The sequence below is a fragment of the Phyllobates terribilis genome, unplaced genomic scaffold (genome assembly GCF_046119375.1).
Source record: "Phyllobates terribilis strain yellow unplaced genomic scaffold, ASM4611937v1 Scaffold_1__5_contigs__length_1240528914, whole genome shotgun sequence".
Lineage (NCBI taxonomy): Eukaryota > Metazoa > Chordata > Amphibia > Anura > Dendrobatidae > Phyllobates > Phyllobates terribilis.
In genome coordinates, this window is record NW_027362761.1 from 185,890,214 (window position 1) to 185,906,853 (window position 16,640).

Below are 16,640 nucleotides of genomic sequence, written 5' to 3' on the forward strand. Positions count from 1 at the left end.
TTCAAACAAAATCAGCAGTAAATAGAAATCATTAACAGTTTCTGCAAAATTATAAAAAAAATAAAAAACAAATCTACTGAACTAGCTGCAGTGGCTTGCAAAAGTATTCACCCCCTTGGCGTTTTTTGGGGGTTTTTTTTCGAGATTGCATCAGTTTATGTTAAGAACATGCCTACAACTGTGAACATTTGGTTTTCTCTTTTTTGCAAAGCGAAAAACAAATAGGACAAAATAACTGAACACTTCAGTGTGCATAACTATTCATCCCCCTGAAGTCAGTACTTTATAGAGCCTCCTTTTGCGACAATTACAGCTGCAAGTCGCTTTGGATAATTCTCTATAAGCTTTCCACATCTGGCCATTGGGATTTTTGCCCATTCCTCAAGGCTAAACTGCTCTAGCTCCTTAAAGTTAGATGGTTTCCTCTGGTGAACAGCAATTTTCAAGTCTGACCATAGATTCTCAATTGGATTAAGGTCTGGGCTTTAATTAGGCCACTCCAAAATATTTACACGTTTCTCCTTAAATCAATCGAGTATTGCTTTAGAAGTATGCTTGGAAGGTGAACCTCCATCCCAGTCTCAAATCACTGACAAACTGAAGCAGGTTTTGCTCAAGAACATCACTGTATTTCGCATCATCCATCTTCCCCTCGACTTGGACCATTTTCCCTGTCCCTGCTACCGAAAAACATCCCCACAGAATGAAGCTGCCACCACGTTTCACTGTGGGGATGGTGTTCTTAGGATGATGAGCTGTGTTGGTTTGGCACCAGACATAGCATTTACCTTGGTGGCCAAAAAGTAACATTTTGGTCTAATAACCACAGCACATTCCTCTATACATTTGGGGAGTCTCCCACATGTCTTTTGGCAAGCTCAAAACGAGCCTTACAATTTTTCTCCAGAGCAAAAAGTTCCAGCGTATTGTTCTTCCGTAAAAAATATAAACTTTATTAGAAAAATATAAAATAAATCCAAAGTCACAACCGCACCAAGGGTTAGTAGGATATCAACCCTGATATCCTACTAATCCTTTGTGCGGTTGTGACTTTGGTTTCAATTTATACTTTTGTAATAAAGTTTAGATTTTTTATGGAAGACCCATATGCTGGAACTTTTTTCTCTAGATCTTTTCTCATGTGGCACAACTTGCCTCCGTGAAATGGTTCTTCACATGGGTGAGCTGACTCTATTTTCTTTTTCTCTGTATTACAATTTTTGTATGTAAGTAAAGACTTTTTTTCTGGCTACTCTTACATAAGGCCACTTCAATGGATTGTACGGCTTATTGCAGTCGTATGGATAGATACTCCAGTCTCTGCTTGGGAACTAGGCAGCTCCTTCAGGGTTACCTTGGGCCTCTGTGCTGCCTGTCTGACTAATGCCCTCCTGGCCCGGGCTGAGAGTTTTGGTGGGCAGCCCTCTCTTGGCAGGTTTCTTGGTTTCTTGTGGTATCATGTTCTTTCCATTTGATGATAATGGATTTGATGGTGATCTAGGGGATCATCAGAGATTGGGATGTTTTTATAAACTAACCCTAACTTATACTTCTCAAAAACTTTGTCCCTTACTTATTTAGAGATCTTCTTGACCTTCATGGTGTTGTTTGGTTAGTGGTGCCTCTTTCTTAATGGTGTTGCAGCATCTGTGGCCTTTCATAAAATGTGAGTAGATACCGACAGACCATGTGACACTTAGATTGCACACAGGTGGACTTCCCTTCAATAAACATGTGACTTATGAAGGTAATTGATTGCACTAGAAATTTTTAGGGGCTTCATAGCAAAAGGGGTGAATATATATTCACATGCCAATTTGTATTTATTTGATCCCATATGTAACATCCCTGGCGGCGTGCTGGCATGGCTTACCCACTCCCACCATGCAAGACCGCCAACTTACCTATCAGTCCAGGCTGCACATTTTGTTCCAGTACTCGCTGTGTGCATGTCTCTTGTCTGATTGCTTAGGGCGGTGGCGCGGTTACTGCCTGATTCTTAAAGTTACAGTGTGCGCACTCCTAATGTGTCCCCAGCCTATTGCTGTGAGTCGCTGGATACTTAAACCCTCTCCACCCAGTAGGAGGTGCCTGAGCAACACTTTCTTTCAGTGTGTTCTGTGCAACTGAGTTGCCAGGTCCGGTATTTTGTCTGTTTCCACCACCCTGGGGGCTGTATATCCAGGCCTGTTACCTGTATCTGTGACTTCTAGTCTGTTTCCGCCACCCTGGAGGCTGTATACCCAGGCCCGTTACCTGTATCTGTGACTTCTAGTCTGTTTCCGCCACCCTGGGGGCTGAGTTCCCAGGCTCGTTCCTGTATCTTGTTCCGGGTTCAGTTCCTGTCTGAACTGTGTCCTAGCCCATTACCTGTTTGTTTCTATGTCCATACCTTCCCTTTTCCTGTAGTGTCTGAACCTGCACCTAACTCCAACTCGTTGTCCCTGTACTTCTGTTTGTGAGTTTTGTATCCACTCGCTTCTTCATTGTAAGTACCTTGTGTGTATCTGTTTCTGCTTGTCCCGTTTCTCTGCCTCAGTATCTACCTCCTGTGTTCTAACTATCTTCCTGTGTTTTCCAGTCTGTTCCATGTGAACAGAGCCCTGTCCTGTCAGCCTGCACCTTCAGCTCTGCGGTTTCGCTCTGCTCTGTTCTGCCCTGCTTGTCCTCCGCACCTGCGGTTTCGCTCTGCTCTGTTCTTCCTCGCTTGTCCTCCGCACCTGTGGTTTCGCTCTGCTCTGCCCTGTTTGTCTTCCGCACCTGCGGTTTCGCTCTGCTCTGTTCTGCCCTGCTTGTCTTCCGCACCAGCGGTTTCGCTCTGCTCTGTTCTGCCCTGCTTGTCTTCCGCACCTGCGGTTTCGCTCTGCTCTGCTTGTCTTCCGCACCTGTGGTTTTGCTCTGCTCTGCTAGTCTTCTGCACCTGTGGTTTCGCTCTGCTCGGCTTGTCTTCTGCACCTGAGGTTTCGCTCTGCTTGTCTTCCGCACCTGCGGTTTCGCTCTGCTCTGCTTGTCTTCCGCACCGGCGGTTTCGCTCTGCTCTGCTTGTCCTCCGCACCTGCAGTTTCCCTCTTCCCTGCTTGTCCTCTGCACCTGCGGTTTCACTCTGCTCTGCTTGTCCTCCGCACCTGCGGTTTCGCTCTGCTCTGCTTGTCCTCCGCACCTGCGGTTTCACTCTGCTCTGCTTGTCCTCTGCACCTGCGGTTTGTTCCTGTATCCCAGTCTGTACTGGTCCCTATCCAGCCTGCTTTCCTACCTGCCAGTACCCGCCTGTCTGCATACCAGCCGTGCCTGCCAGTACCCGCCTGTCTGCATACCAGCCGAGCCTGCCTGTTCCTGCATTCCAGCTGTGACCGGGGTCTGACCTGGAGTAACACCTGAGCCACCTCCCAAATCCCTCCTCAGACCACGGAGTAGATTAAGCCACCGTGTGTTCATGGTTGGATCTGGCGAGGCCCCTAGTCACGCCCCTCCAGGCACTCCTCGGTTCGTGGCCCAGTGGGACCACTAACCACGCTCACGCCAGTCAGTCCAGGCGTGAGCGTAACACCATAAATGTAATTTTTGCCTAGATTTTTCTCACTTCACTTCAATAACTTAGACTATTTAGTTATGATTCATCACTCACAAACTGGATTACAAAAATATTTAAACACAGGTTGTAATATAAAAAAAATAAGTAAAAAGCCAAGAGGAGTGAGAACTTTCGCAAGCCACTGTATAAGTTGGCAGATGAGGGGGGTGTCAGTACAGGGGTAGCACTGCTGTAGCAAGGCATGTCCTCTGAAAGCCGGAGGAGTGTCAGCTCCAGTAAGGGGGGAAATAGGAGAGCAGGGCAGGCCAGGCAGGTGCTGGTAGTGGGGGACTCAATTATTAGGGGAACAGATAGGGCAATCTGTCACAAAGACAGGGATCGTCGAACAGTGTGCTGCCTACCTGGTGCTAGAGTCCAGCACATCGCTGATCAGGTTGACAGATTACTGGGAGGGGCTGGTGAGGACCCAGCGGTCATGGTGCACATGGGCACAAATGACAAAGTTAGAGGTAGGTGGAAGGTCCTTAAAGATGATTTCAGGGAATTAGGCTGCAAGCTTAAGGCAAGGACCTCCAAGGTGGTATTCTCTGAAATACTACCTGTACCACATGCCACACCAGAGAGGCAACGGGAGATTAGGGAGATCAATAAGTGGCTCAAAAACTGGTGTAGGAAGGAGGGGTTTGGGTTCCTGGAGAACTGGGTCGACTTCTCAGTTGGCTACAGATTCTACGCTAGGGACGAGCTGCACCTCAATGGGGAGGGTGCAGCTGTGCTGGGGGAGAAAATGGCTAGAAGGTTGGAGGAGTGTTTAAACTAGGGATTGGGGGGGGGGTATTCATTTTATAGGTGGGGAAGATAGCGCAGATAGTGACCTGGGCATAAATAACGAAATTGGGGGTGGGGTTAGAAGTGTCAATATAGTAAGAAGGAATAGAGGTACAGAGAGATACATAAAATGCATGTACACTAATGCCAGAAGCCTCACCAACAAAATGGAGGCATTAAAATTAATTTTGTTGGAAAATAATTATGACATGGTTGGGATATCTGGGCAGTTAATTTACAGGGCTATAGTCTGTTCAGAAATGACCGTACAAACAAGCGAGGGGGGGGGGTATTTATATGTAAAATCATCCTTAAAACCTATCTTGCGTGAGAATATATCTCATTATCTAATGAAAATGTAGAGTCCATGTGGGTGGAGATAAGGGGAGGGGGAAAAACTAATAATTTACTGATAATGGTTTGTTATAAGTCTCCAAAAATAATGGAAGCAGCGGAGAATATCCTCATAAAGCAAATAGATGAAGCAGCAACTCAAGGAGAAGTCATTATTATGGGGGACTTCAACTACCCTGAAATACATTGGGGAACAGAAACCTGTAGTTCAAGCAAAGGTAATAGGTTTTTGACAACTACCTTTCACAACTGGTTCAGGACCCAACAAAAAGGGGGGCACTGCTAGACCTAATATTAACCAACAGGCCAGACCGCATATCAAATATACGAGTTGGGGGTCACTTGGGTAATAGTGATCACAAAATAATAAGTTTTCATTTATCCTTTAATAAGATGTGTAGCAGATGGGTTACAAGGACACTAAACTTCAGGAAGGCAAATTTCCAAAGGTTGAGAGATGATCTTAGTGCAATAAACTGGGACGATATCCTGAGACATAAAACTACACAAAGCAAATAGGAGACATTTATTAGCATCCTGAATAGGACCTGTGCACAATATATACCCTATGGGAATAAACATGCTAGAAATAGGAGGAAACCACTATGGCTAAATAGAGCTGTAAGGGGCGCAATAAGTGACAATAAAAAGCATTTAGAGAACTAAAGCAAGTGGGTAGTGATGAGGCATTAAATAAATACAGAAAATTAAATAAATTCTGTAAAAACCAAATCAAGACAGCAAAGATTGAGACAGAGAGACTCATTGGCAGAGAAAGTAAAAATAATCCCAAAACATTCTTTAACTACATAAATAGTAAAAAACTAAAAAATGATAGTGTTGGCCCCCTTAAAAATAGTCTGGGTGAAATGGTGGATGAAGATGAGGAAAAAGCCAATATGCTAAATGATTTTTTTTCAACAGTATTTACACAAGAAAATGGCATGACAGAAAACATGATTAGTGATGACAAAAATTCTCCATTAAATGTCACTTGCTTAACCCAGCAGGAAGTACGGCGGCGTCTAAAAATCACTAAAGTTGAGAAATCCCCTGGCCCGGATGGGATACACCCGTGAGTACTGCAGGAATTAAGTAACGTCATAGATAGACCATTATTTTTAATCTTTAAAGATTCCATAATAACAGGATTTGTACCACAGGACTGGCGTATAGCAAATGTGGTGCCAATATTCAAAAAGGGGACAAAAACCGAACTTGGAAATTATAGGCCAGTAAGCTTAACCTCTACTGTGGGTAAAATCCTAGAGGGTTTCCTAAGAGATGCTATACTAGAGTATCTGAAGAAGAATAACCTCATGACCCAATATCAACATGGGTTTATGAGGGACCGTTCCTGTCAAACTAATCTGATTAGCTTTTATGAGGAGGCAAGTTCCGGACTGGACCAAGGAAATGCAGTGGATGTTGTGTATATGGACTTTTCAAAAGCTTTTGATACGGTTCCACACAAAAGGTTGATACATAAAATGAGAACAATGGGGATAGGGGAAAATATATGTATGTGGGTTAAGAACTGGCTCAGTGATAGGAAACAAAGGGTGGTTATTAATGTAACACACTCAGACTGGGTCTCAGTTAACAGTGGGGTACCACAGGGGTCAGTATTGGGCCCTCTAATTTTTAACATATTTATTAATGACCTTGTAGAGGGCATACAGAGTAGTATTTCAATATTTGCAGATGACACTTAACTCTGCAGGGTAATCAATACAGAGGAGGACAATTTTATATTACAGGAGGATCTATGTAACCTAGAAGCTTGGGCTAATAAATGGCAAATGAGCTTTAATGGGGATAAATGTAAGGTAATGCACTTGGGTAGAGGAAATAAAATGTATAATTATATGCTTAATTGTAAAACACTGGGCAAAACTGTCACTGAAAAAGACCTGGGTGTATTGGTGGACGACAAGCTCACGTTTGGTGGCCAGTGTCAGGCAGCTGCTGCAAAGGCAAATAAAATAATGGGATGCATTAAAAGAGGTATAGATGCTCATGAGGAGAACATAATTTTACCTCTATATAAGTCACTAGTGTGACCACACTTAGAATACTGTGTACAGTTCTGGTCTCCGGTGCATAAGAAAGACATAGCTGAACTACAGCGGGTGCAGAGAAGAGCGACCAAGGTTATTAGAGGACTGGGGGGTCTGCAATACCAAGACAGGTTATTACACTTGGGGTTATTTACTTTGGAAAAACGAAGGATTAGGGGTGATCTTATTACTATGTACAAGTATATGAGGGGACAGTACAAAGACCTTTCTACTGATCTTTTTACTCTGAGGCCTGAGACGGGGACAAAGGGGCATCTTCTACGTCTGGAGGAAAGAAGGTTTAATCATAATCACAGACGCGGATTCTTTACTGTAAGAGCAGTGAGACTATGGAACTCTCTGCCGCATGATGTTGTAATGAGTGATTCACTACTAAAATTTAAGAAGGGCATGGATGCCTTTCTTGAAAAGTATAATATTACAGGTTATATATACTAGATTCCTTGATAGGGCGTTGATCCAGAGAACTAGTCTGATTGTCGTATGGAGTCTGGAAGGAATTTTTTTCCCCAATGTGGAGCTTGGTGTTTGCCACATGGGTTTTTTTTTTGCCTTCCTCTGGATCAACATGTTAGGCTATGGGTTTAACTAGATGGACTTAGTCTTCCTTCAACCTTAAAAACTATGCTACTATGTTACTATGTATATCTGTTTTGGGGAAAACTGCTTAGTTATTTAACAATCTTTGCCTTGTGCTTAGATCATGGCACATCTCGTCAAAGCAGAACTGTTGTTGGACATACAATACAATACAATTGGAGATCAGGTCCACTAGAGTGACTCTGCTTTGACTCATAAAAGAGAGTCATAACTAGGGGACCCTCCTTCTTGCCATTCATATGCCCTGTTAGCTCCTGTCTACATGCACTATCTTCAAAAGACAACTCCATCTATCCTATGGCAGTAAGTCTTTATTTTAGATGACATACTTTGAGTATTTCTTCAGCTCTTCTGAGGTATAATCGACCATGTTGCTCTGCTTTGCCTTGTGTGCCATGGCTTTGTAGAGTTTACAGGCAATTACTCCCTTCACCATAGCGCCTTCACCATGCTGCCAGAAAAACATAGCCATATTCTGTCTCTTCATCAGGACTGCCCAAACCAAGAGGTCATTGTAAGGATAAACAAAACCAGCTAGCTCAGGGTCCTCCGGGGAACTCATCTCATCCTTGGGTCTCTTCTTTGACTTCAAAGTGTTTGTAGTTTTCTCCTTTAAATAAAATAGAATGTTTAATCACTCTACAGCGGAATCTCACAATATTAATAAATACAAATAGATCTTATCTTATGCTACAACTAAGTATCATAAAATCTTTCAATGACCTGAAACGCATCATATGATGTACTACTGTGTCTTTGTTCAGATGGTGTATAGGGAAAATTTCTCCCATGCATCCCCCCTACTCTGGAACTCTCTACCCCAACACATCAGACTCTCGCCTACCGTGGAAACCTTCAAAAGGAACCTGAAGACCCACCTCTTCTGACAAGCCTACAACCTGCTGTAGCCCTCGCTCCACCATACCGATGCACGACCAGCTCTACCCTCACCTACTGTATCCTCACCCATCCCTTGTAGACTGAGCCCTCGCGGGCAGGGTCCTCGCTCCTCCTGTACCAGTGGCTGACTTGTATTGTTCAAAATTATTGTACTTGTTTTTTATTATATAAACCCCTTTTCACATGTAAAGTGTCATGGAATAAATGGCACTATAATAATAAATAATAATACTTTAATAAAGCCAAATCAATATTTTACGAGTATTGATGCTGCAAAATTCCTTTGCTTGTGCTTCTATATAGGATAATACATTTCTGCATTTTTCACATATTATCCCTAATGATACACCGCAATTTAGCATAATGTTGACAAGTTATGTAAATGAAATAATCTGCATAACAACATTTTTTCTATATATTTTTCTGATGCAATAAAGTATGTTCACACATCATATTTTTGCCGCATTTTTGTCAGCATGTTATTGCCACGAAAAACTCAGCATTATACTGTCCCGGCAAATTTTTGAAGTCTCATGCACATGTTGCTTATTTTTTCTTGCAGATTTGAAGAAGTTTAAAATAGGCAGAATGTCAATTTTATCAGCATTTTTGGTGTGTTTTTCACCCATACCACTGAATAGAAAAAAAATGCATAAAAAATGCATTTAAAACGCACACAAAAAAGCATGTTTTTTTATGCATCATTTTTCCTGACAAAAGACAAGTATTCGCTGCAGACATTTTTGCAGCAAAAACATAACATGTGCACATACCCTTACTGTAACTGAGTAAGGGAATAATATACCTTATGGGTATTTGCAGTTACATGGCGGTGACTAAAAATATTTTTGGAATCAGATCTAGTTTTGTATATATTACTGCATCATAGTAGGTGGCATCAAATACATAAAAAGTGGGTCATTTGAAAATCTTTCTAAAATGTCTCAGTGAATGACTTCCCATTGTTAAATATCAGATTGTTCAGGCTTATGGTGCACCTTGACACACTGTCTGATAAATCAATATCTTTATGGCTTGTTTGGTTACTTTTGATTAGTATCTCTGAATACAACATATTTATGAGTTCAGCTTGACCTGGTGAAATATATTACAGGCAGTAATAAACCTGAAGCGGTTCTCAAATTGATGACTGTTGCATAAAAACTGTCTGTATGTTCACATTTATATGCCTATACTCTTCAAGTAGGCAGGGTGTCATCTGTACAGACTGTCCATTCAGAAAAATCCAAAAGGGAGAAAAGTTCAGAATCAAGTCACTATATTGGTACAAGTGAAGACGTATCTGTTTGTGAAAAGTTATCCCCATCAACAAGGTCTCATTCACACACGATTTTCTTGTATGGTTTCCATCAGTGTTATTGACGGATACAACACATACGCATTATATTTTAAGGCGCTGTTCACATTCCCTCTTTTTTTTCTGAAAAAAAAAAGACTGAGATGTCAGATAGTGATTTGCAGATCCAAATCACCTTTTCAAGTCAGTGCTCAAGATCTTTGAAAAAAATAGACAACACGTAGTTGACATACGGACTTTGCTTTACAATTATTGGGTAGGAAAAGCTTGGAAATTTTTTAGATATTTTTTTGCATATGAAACACTGGTGTTCATTTTTCACATAAGTACCAAAAATGGATGAAAAACACTGATAAAAATCAATCGGTTTTTCTAGTATGCAAGAAAAAATAATGGATATGTGATACCAAACTTATTCTTTAAAGCAGATCACTTCTACAACCCCTGGCAAAAATTATGAAATAACCGGGCTCGGAGGATGTTCATTCAGTTGTTTAATGTTGTTGAAAAAAAGCAGATCACAGACATGGCACAAAACTAAAGTCATTTCAAATGGCAACTTTAGGGCTTTAAGAAACACTAAAAGAAATCAAGATTAAAAATGTGGTACTCAGTAAGGGTAATTTTTTTCAAAATTATGGAATCACTCAATTCTGAGGAAAAAATTATGGAATCATGAAAAACAAACACACAAAAGAACACTCCAATACATCACTAGTATTTTGTTGCACCACCTCTGGCTTTAATAACAGCTTGCAGTCTCTGAGGCATGGACTTAATGAGTGACAAACAGTACTATTCATAAATCTGGCTCCAACTTTCTCTGATTGCTGTTGCCAGATCAGCTTTGCAGGTTGGAGCCTTGTCATGGACCATTTTCTTCAACTTCCACCAAAGATTTTCAATTGGATTGAGATCCGGACTATTTGCAGGCCATGACATTGACTTTATGTGTCTTCTTTCAAGGAATGTTTTCACAGTTTTTGCTCTATGGCAGGATGCATTACCATCTTGAAAAATGATGTCATCATCCCCAAACATCATTTCAATTGATGGAATAAGAAAACTGTCCAAAATATCAATGTAAACGTGGGCATTTATTGAAGATGTAATGACAGCCATCTCCCCAGTGCCTTTACCTGACATGCAGCCCCATATCATCAATGACTGTCCACAATTGCTCTTCCTTAGCCCATTGTAACCTTGTTTTTTTCTCTTTAGGTGTTAATGATGGCTTATGTTTAGCTTTTCTGTATGTAAATCCCATTTCCTTTAGGCGGTTTCTTACAGTTCGGTCACAGACATTGACTCCAGTTTCCTCCCATTCGTTCCTCATTTGTTTTATTGTGCATTTCCTGTTTTGGAGACATATTGCTTTAAGTTTCCGGTCTTGACGCTTTGATGTCTTCCTTGATCTACCAGTATGTTTGCCTTTAACAACCTTCCCATGTTGTTTGTATTTGGTCAAGATTTTAGACACAGCTAACTATGAACAACCAACATCTTTTGCAACATTGCATGATGATTTACCGTCTTTTAAGAGTTTGATAATCCTCTCCTTTGCTTCAATTGACATCTCTTGTATTGGAGCCATGATTCATGTCAGTCCACTTTGTGCAACAGCTCTCCAAGGTGTGATCACTCCTTTTTAGATGCAGACTAAGGAGCAGATCTAATTTGATGCAGGTGTTAGTTTTGGAAATGAAAATTTACAGGGTGATTCCATAATTTTTTCCTCAGAATTGATTCCATAATTTTTTCCCTCTGTTTGGACTGAAAAAAAATTACCCTTACTGAGTACCACATTTTTAATCTTGATTTCTTTCAGTGTTTCTTAAAGCCCTAAAGTAGCCATTTGAAATGACTTTAGTTTTGTGCCATGTCTGTGATCTGCTTTTTTTCAACAACATTAAACAACTGAATGAACATCCTCCAAGCCCGGTGATTCCATAATTTTTGCCAGGGGTTGTATATTTTAAACTTCTTGGTCACCAAATTATTTACAAAAATGTAAAAAAAACAAAACTGGTCTATGGACTTCATTAAAGAGGCTATGTCATATAGAGAAAATCAACAAGGGTAGGCATATGGGTTCTGGAACATATTTGTGCCATGAGTTCCTTCGATAGTAATCCACTTTCAGAAAAAACAACTTTTTAGGGATGAAAGTATAAGGTAACCAAGGAGCCAGTCTTGAGTAATTCTCAAGACTATGTAGTGACCTTCACTAAATACTTCTACTCGTTTTTCAGTCAACCTGACTACTGTCCAGATTCTACAAGTGCTTAGCCACTTAGTGAAACATTCAAAGTTGTGAAATTTGTCGCGCTCCTATGAAGAAAAAAAGATTCCTTAGAACAAATAATAGATTCCAGAGTATTTAAATGGAATCTGTCTCCAGGTTTTTGGTATTTCATCAGAGAGCAGCATGTTTGTGGAGGCAGAGACCCTGATTCCAGTGATGAATGAGTTACTGGGCTACCTGCTGCAGTTTTCATACAGCTACTGTTTTATCTGCCAATTCTCTGAATCCTGAGCTTCGTATAACCCCGCCACACCACTGTTTGATAGCTTTCTGTGTACACTTTCCATAGACAGAAATCAGCCAATCAGTGGTGGAACCGGGGCTATACAGGGCTCATGAATTTGTAGGACTACATGGCTGCAAGTTTATTAGTCCCCTAGTGATAATCTTATACTGACAAAACAGTGATGTTATCAAAACTACAGCAAGTAACCAAAGAAGTCACACGTTGCTGGAATCAGGGTTGCTGTCTCTACATTATGCTGCTCTTAGATTAGGTGGCAAAAAACCTGCTGACAGATATCCTTTAAAGCACCACTCCGGCATTTGTTTTTTTCAGCGCTGTAGAAGTGCTTTAAATCTAAGTCCCGTGCCCCTAGTCATATACTCACCCTCCGGCATCTTCACAGTTTATTCGGCGCCGCTCTGTCCCGTGGCACCATCTTCTGAGCGCAGAATCTGACTGGCCGGAAGTTAGGAGCTACGTCACAAGCTCTTAATACAAGTCTATGAGAGCCAGAACGAGGCCAGAATGAGGCTCTCATAGACTTGTATTGAAAAGTGACCTCCGTGCAGCTCCATGAAACACTGGAGCTACAGGCAGGTCACTTTATGCCGGAGACCAATGGGAGCGGCAGCTAAAACAGATGAAAATGCTGGAAGGGGAGAATGAGACAGGGGGTAGGGGACGTACATTTAAAGCACCACTCGGGGCAATAAAAAAAACACTGGGGTGGTGCTCTAACAAGACTAGCCACTTAGAGTTACCTGAAGAAGTAGAAAACTTGTAGAAAACCTTTAGCTCTATGATTAGATGTCATTATGCGAAGTAGCAGGCCCAAATCTCAATGCTGCACTTATGTCAGTTTTTGATGACCTACAGTGATATGGATTCAAATCATAGCCAACATCGCTATCTGTAGACTTTCTGGCTTGAAAAGTACAGTATATGTTTGATTATTGATGTAAATTGTGATCCGTATCGATCCACACAGAGTACAAAAGGACATCTGAGAAGCCAAAGCAAGAAAGTGACCATATTCAATCACGGACTTTTGCAGCGACTCATGACTCATACAGGGAAAATAGACTTCCTGTTTCTACATAGAGCTTAGAAGGATTCAACTAATCAGATTTCAATCACGTGATGTCATAGACCTAATGGAAAAAGAGAATAATTAACAAGTATAATAGTGTGTATTTTATACGGTTTGTAAATAATGAAAGGCACAATATTGTAAAGTTTCTAGAGTTTATTAAAAAAGTACAAATGTTTGTGTCAACAAACACAGGACATGTTTCAGTGTAGATATCCTCTCAAAATAGACAATAAAACTCAATCTGTAACAAATGTAAAGGGATTTGTGATGTGTAATGGCATTTGTAATTGTTCAATACAATGTGATGTGTCTGATTTGTACTTGTTCAATAAACTCTATAAACTTTACAATAGTGTGTCTTATTTTTTACAAACAGTATAAAATACACACTATTATACTTGGAATCTATAACTACTGAGTGGGAGCTATAAGGAGGTGGGAATAGCATTATTCGCCAGATTATGTATAGATGCCCAATAAAACTTTAAAAAAGAATATCCATAACACATTAACTGAATTGTAAGTAACACTATCAATACCATATCAGTTGATAGGACAATTGGGTATAACACTATCAAAAAGAATGAAATAACAATTAAATTACCTGGGAATTGCAATATCAAAAGCATATAAATATAGGAAATATAAATACAGGAAAAGGAGAGACACACCCAGCTGCTGACAAAGGGTGTGATATGGAAGGGGCGCTCTGGGTGGTGGGAGGGAGGAGGGAGAGAACTCACACACTTTTTGATACATTTTGATGTCAGATTATATTTGATGACCGATATGTAAGCTGTGAAAATGTATTGTGAAAAATTTTTTATGCACAGTATTACGGAATCAACGTGAGCTGCAAAGATGGTCTTGTCAGTCCATCAAATTCAGCAGTTAAGGGAATCTGTCACCAGGTTTTTGCTATGCAATCTGAGAGCAGCATAATGAAGGGATTGAGACACTGATTCCAGTGATGTGTCACTTACTAGGCTGGTTGTTGCAGTTTTGATACAATCACTTTTTTATCTGCTGCAGATCTAGCAGTTCTCTGAATGCACAGCTCTGTATAACCCCGTCCACACCACGGATTGGCAGATTTCTGTGTACACTCTACATTGACAGAAAGATGTTAATTAGTGGTGGAGGCGGAAATACACAGAGCAGGAAGACTACATGGCACAAGATAACTAGTGATAATCTCCAGCTAATAAAACACTGATTTTATTGAAATTTTAGAAAGCAGCACAGTAAGAGTCATATCAATGGAATCAGGGTCCCTGTCCCTATATCATGCTGCTCTCAGACTACATAGCAAAAACCTGTTGAAAGATTCCATTTAAGATACTTAGTATGTGTCAGAACCATATAGTGTATGACAAACATCAACACTGTAAAATGTTTTCATAGGAGTTGAATGACATAGATCAAACTCTGAAATAGTATTTCCAGCCCAGTGCATGCATAGGGTAGATTAGAAACTTGACTCTACTAGAACGTTTTCAATTAAACTGGATCTAAAACTTGGATGGATCACCTTGCGTTTATAAGGCTGTGCTGTCCGGAGGAACTGGGAATGCAAGGTATTCTCAGTTGAAGCAAGATTGCTGTTCATCTGGCTGTTCTGGCTTAGCGAAAGATGAGACAAACTTCGTTCCAAGCTGATAGTAGAATTGTGGGTTCTCTGGCAGAACATCAAAGGAGGAAAAAAAGACAAGTGATTTACTTGGCAATAAACAGTCTTATTATTTATAGTTAGTATGAAAAAAGTGTCTGAGTTTATGTAAATCTATGTGAGTCTATAAAGGGTCTGTGTGAGTCTATACCAATCTATATGAACCCTAAAATAGCACTCAAGATATATATTTTCTTGACATATAATACTACCAGAATTCTGCTAATTGTGGAATTAGTTTCATTACAGCTCAATTCCATCAAAATATACACTGCTCAAAAAAATAAAGGGAACACTTAAACAGAATATAACTCCAAGTAAATCAAACTTCTGTGAAATCAAACTGTCCACTTAGGAAGCAACACTGATTGACAATCAATTTCACATGATGTTGTGCAAATGGAATAGACAATAGATGTAAATTATTGGCAATTATCAAGACACCCTCAATAAAGGAGTGGTTCTGCAGGTGGGGACCACAGACCACATCTCAGTACCAATGCTTTCTGGCTGATGTTTTGGTCACTTTTGAATGTTGGTGGTGCCTTCACACTCGTGGTAGCAAGAGACGGACTCTACAACCCACAGAAGTTGCTCAGGTACTGCAGCTCATCCAGGATGGCATATCAATGCGAGCTGTGGCAAGAAGGTTTGCTGAGTCTGTCAGTGTAGTGTCAAGAGGCTGGAGGCGCTACCAGGAGACAGGCCAGTACACCAGGAGACATGGAGGGGGCAGTAGGAGGGCAACAACCCAGCAGCAGGACCGCTACCTCCGCCTTTGTGCAAGGGGGAACAGGAGGAGCACTTCCAGAGCCCTGCAAAATGACCTCCAGCAGGCCACAAAATGTGCATGTGTCTGCATAAACGGTTAGAAACCGACTCCATGAGGGTGGTATGAGGGCCAGATATCTACAGATGGGGATTGTGCTCACAGCCCAAAACCGTACAGGACGCTTGGCATTTGCCACAGAACACCAGGATTGGCAAAGTCGCCACTGGTGCCCTGTGCTCTTCACAGATGAAAGCAGGTTCACACTGAGCACATGTGACAGATGTGACAGAGTCTGGAGACGCTGTGGAGAGCGATCTGCTGCCTGCAACATCCTTCAGCATGACCGGTTTGGCAGTGGGTCAGTAATGATGTGGGGTGGCATTTCTTTGGAGGGCCACACAGCCCTCCATGTGCTCGCCAGATGTAGCCTGACTGCCATTAGGTATCGAGATGAGATCCTCAGAACCCTTGTGAGACCATATGCTGGTGCGGTTGGCCCTGGGTTCCTCCTAATGCAGGACAATGCCAGAACTCATGTGGCTGGAGTGTGTCAGCAGTTCCTGCAAGATGAAGGCATTGAAGCAATGGACTGGCCCGCTTGTTCCCCAGACCTGAATCCGATTGAGCACATCTGGGACATCATGTCTCGCTCCATCCACCAACGTCACATTGCACAACAGACTGTCCAGGAGTTGGCAGATGCTTTAGTTCAGGTCTGGGAGGAGATTCCACAGGAGACCATCCGCAACCTCATCAGGAGCATGCCCAGGCGTTGTAGGGAGGTCATACAGGCACGTGGAGGCCACACCAAATACTGAGCCTCATTTTGACTTGTTTTAAGGACATTACATCAAAGTGGGATCAGCCTGTAGTGTGTTTTTCCACTTTAATTTTGGGAGTGACTCCAAATCTAGGCCTCCATTGGTTAATAAATTTGATTTCCATTGATGATTTTTGTGTGA

The 16,640-nt window shown here is 41.4% G+C and overlaps 1 protein-coding gene across 4 annotated transcripts in view; it reads right to left on the bottom strand.

The window, feature by feature from the left end:
* The window catches only part of TRPM6 (transient receptor potential cation channel subfamily M member 6), a 381,140-nt gene that overhangs the window by 180,920 nt on the left and 183,580 nt on the right, over positions 1-16,640 (bottom strand). For all 4 annotated transcript variants that reach the window (XR_012314145.1, XM_073670622.1, XM_073670620.1 and 1 more), the window contains exons 15-16: positions 14,769-14,915; positions 7,725-8,005 (exon numbers count right to left, since the gene is read on the bottom strand). Coding sequence is in view for 3 of the 4 variants with exons in the window: in XM_073670622.1 (XP_073526723.1) it covers positions 7,725-8,005; positions 14,769-14,915 (428 nt within the window). In the remaining variant the exon portion in view is untranslated. The remainder of the gene's footprint in view (positions 1-7,724; positions 8,006-14,768; positions 14,916-16,640) is intronic.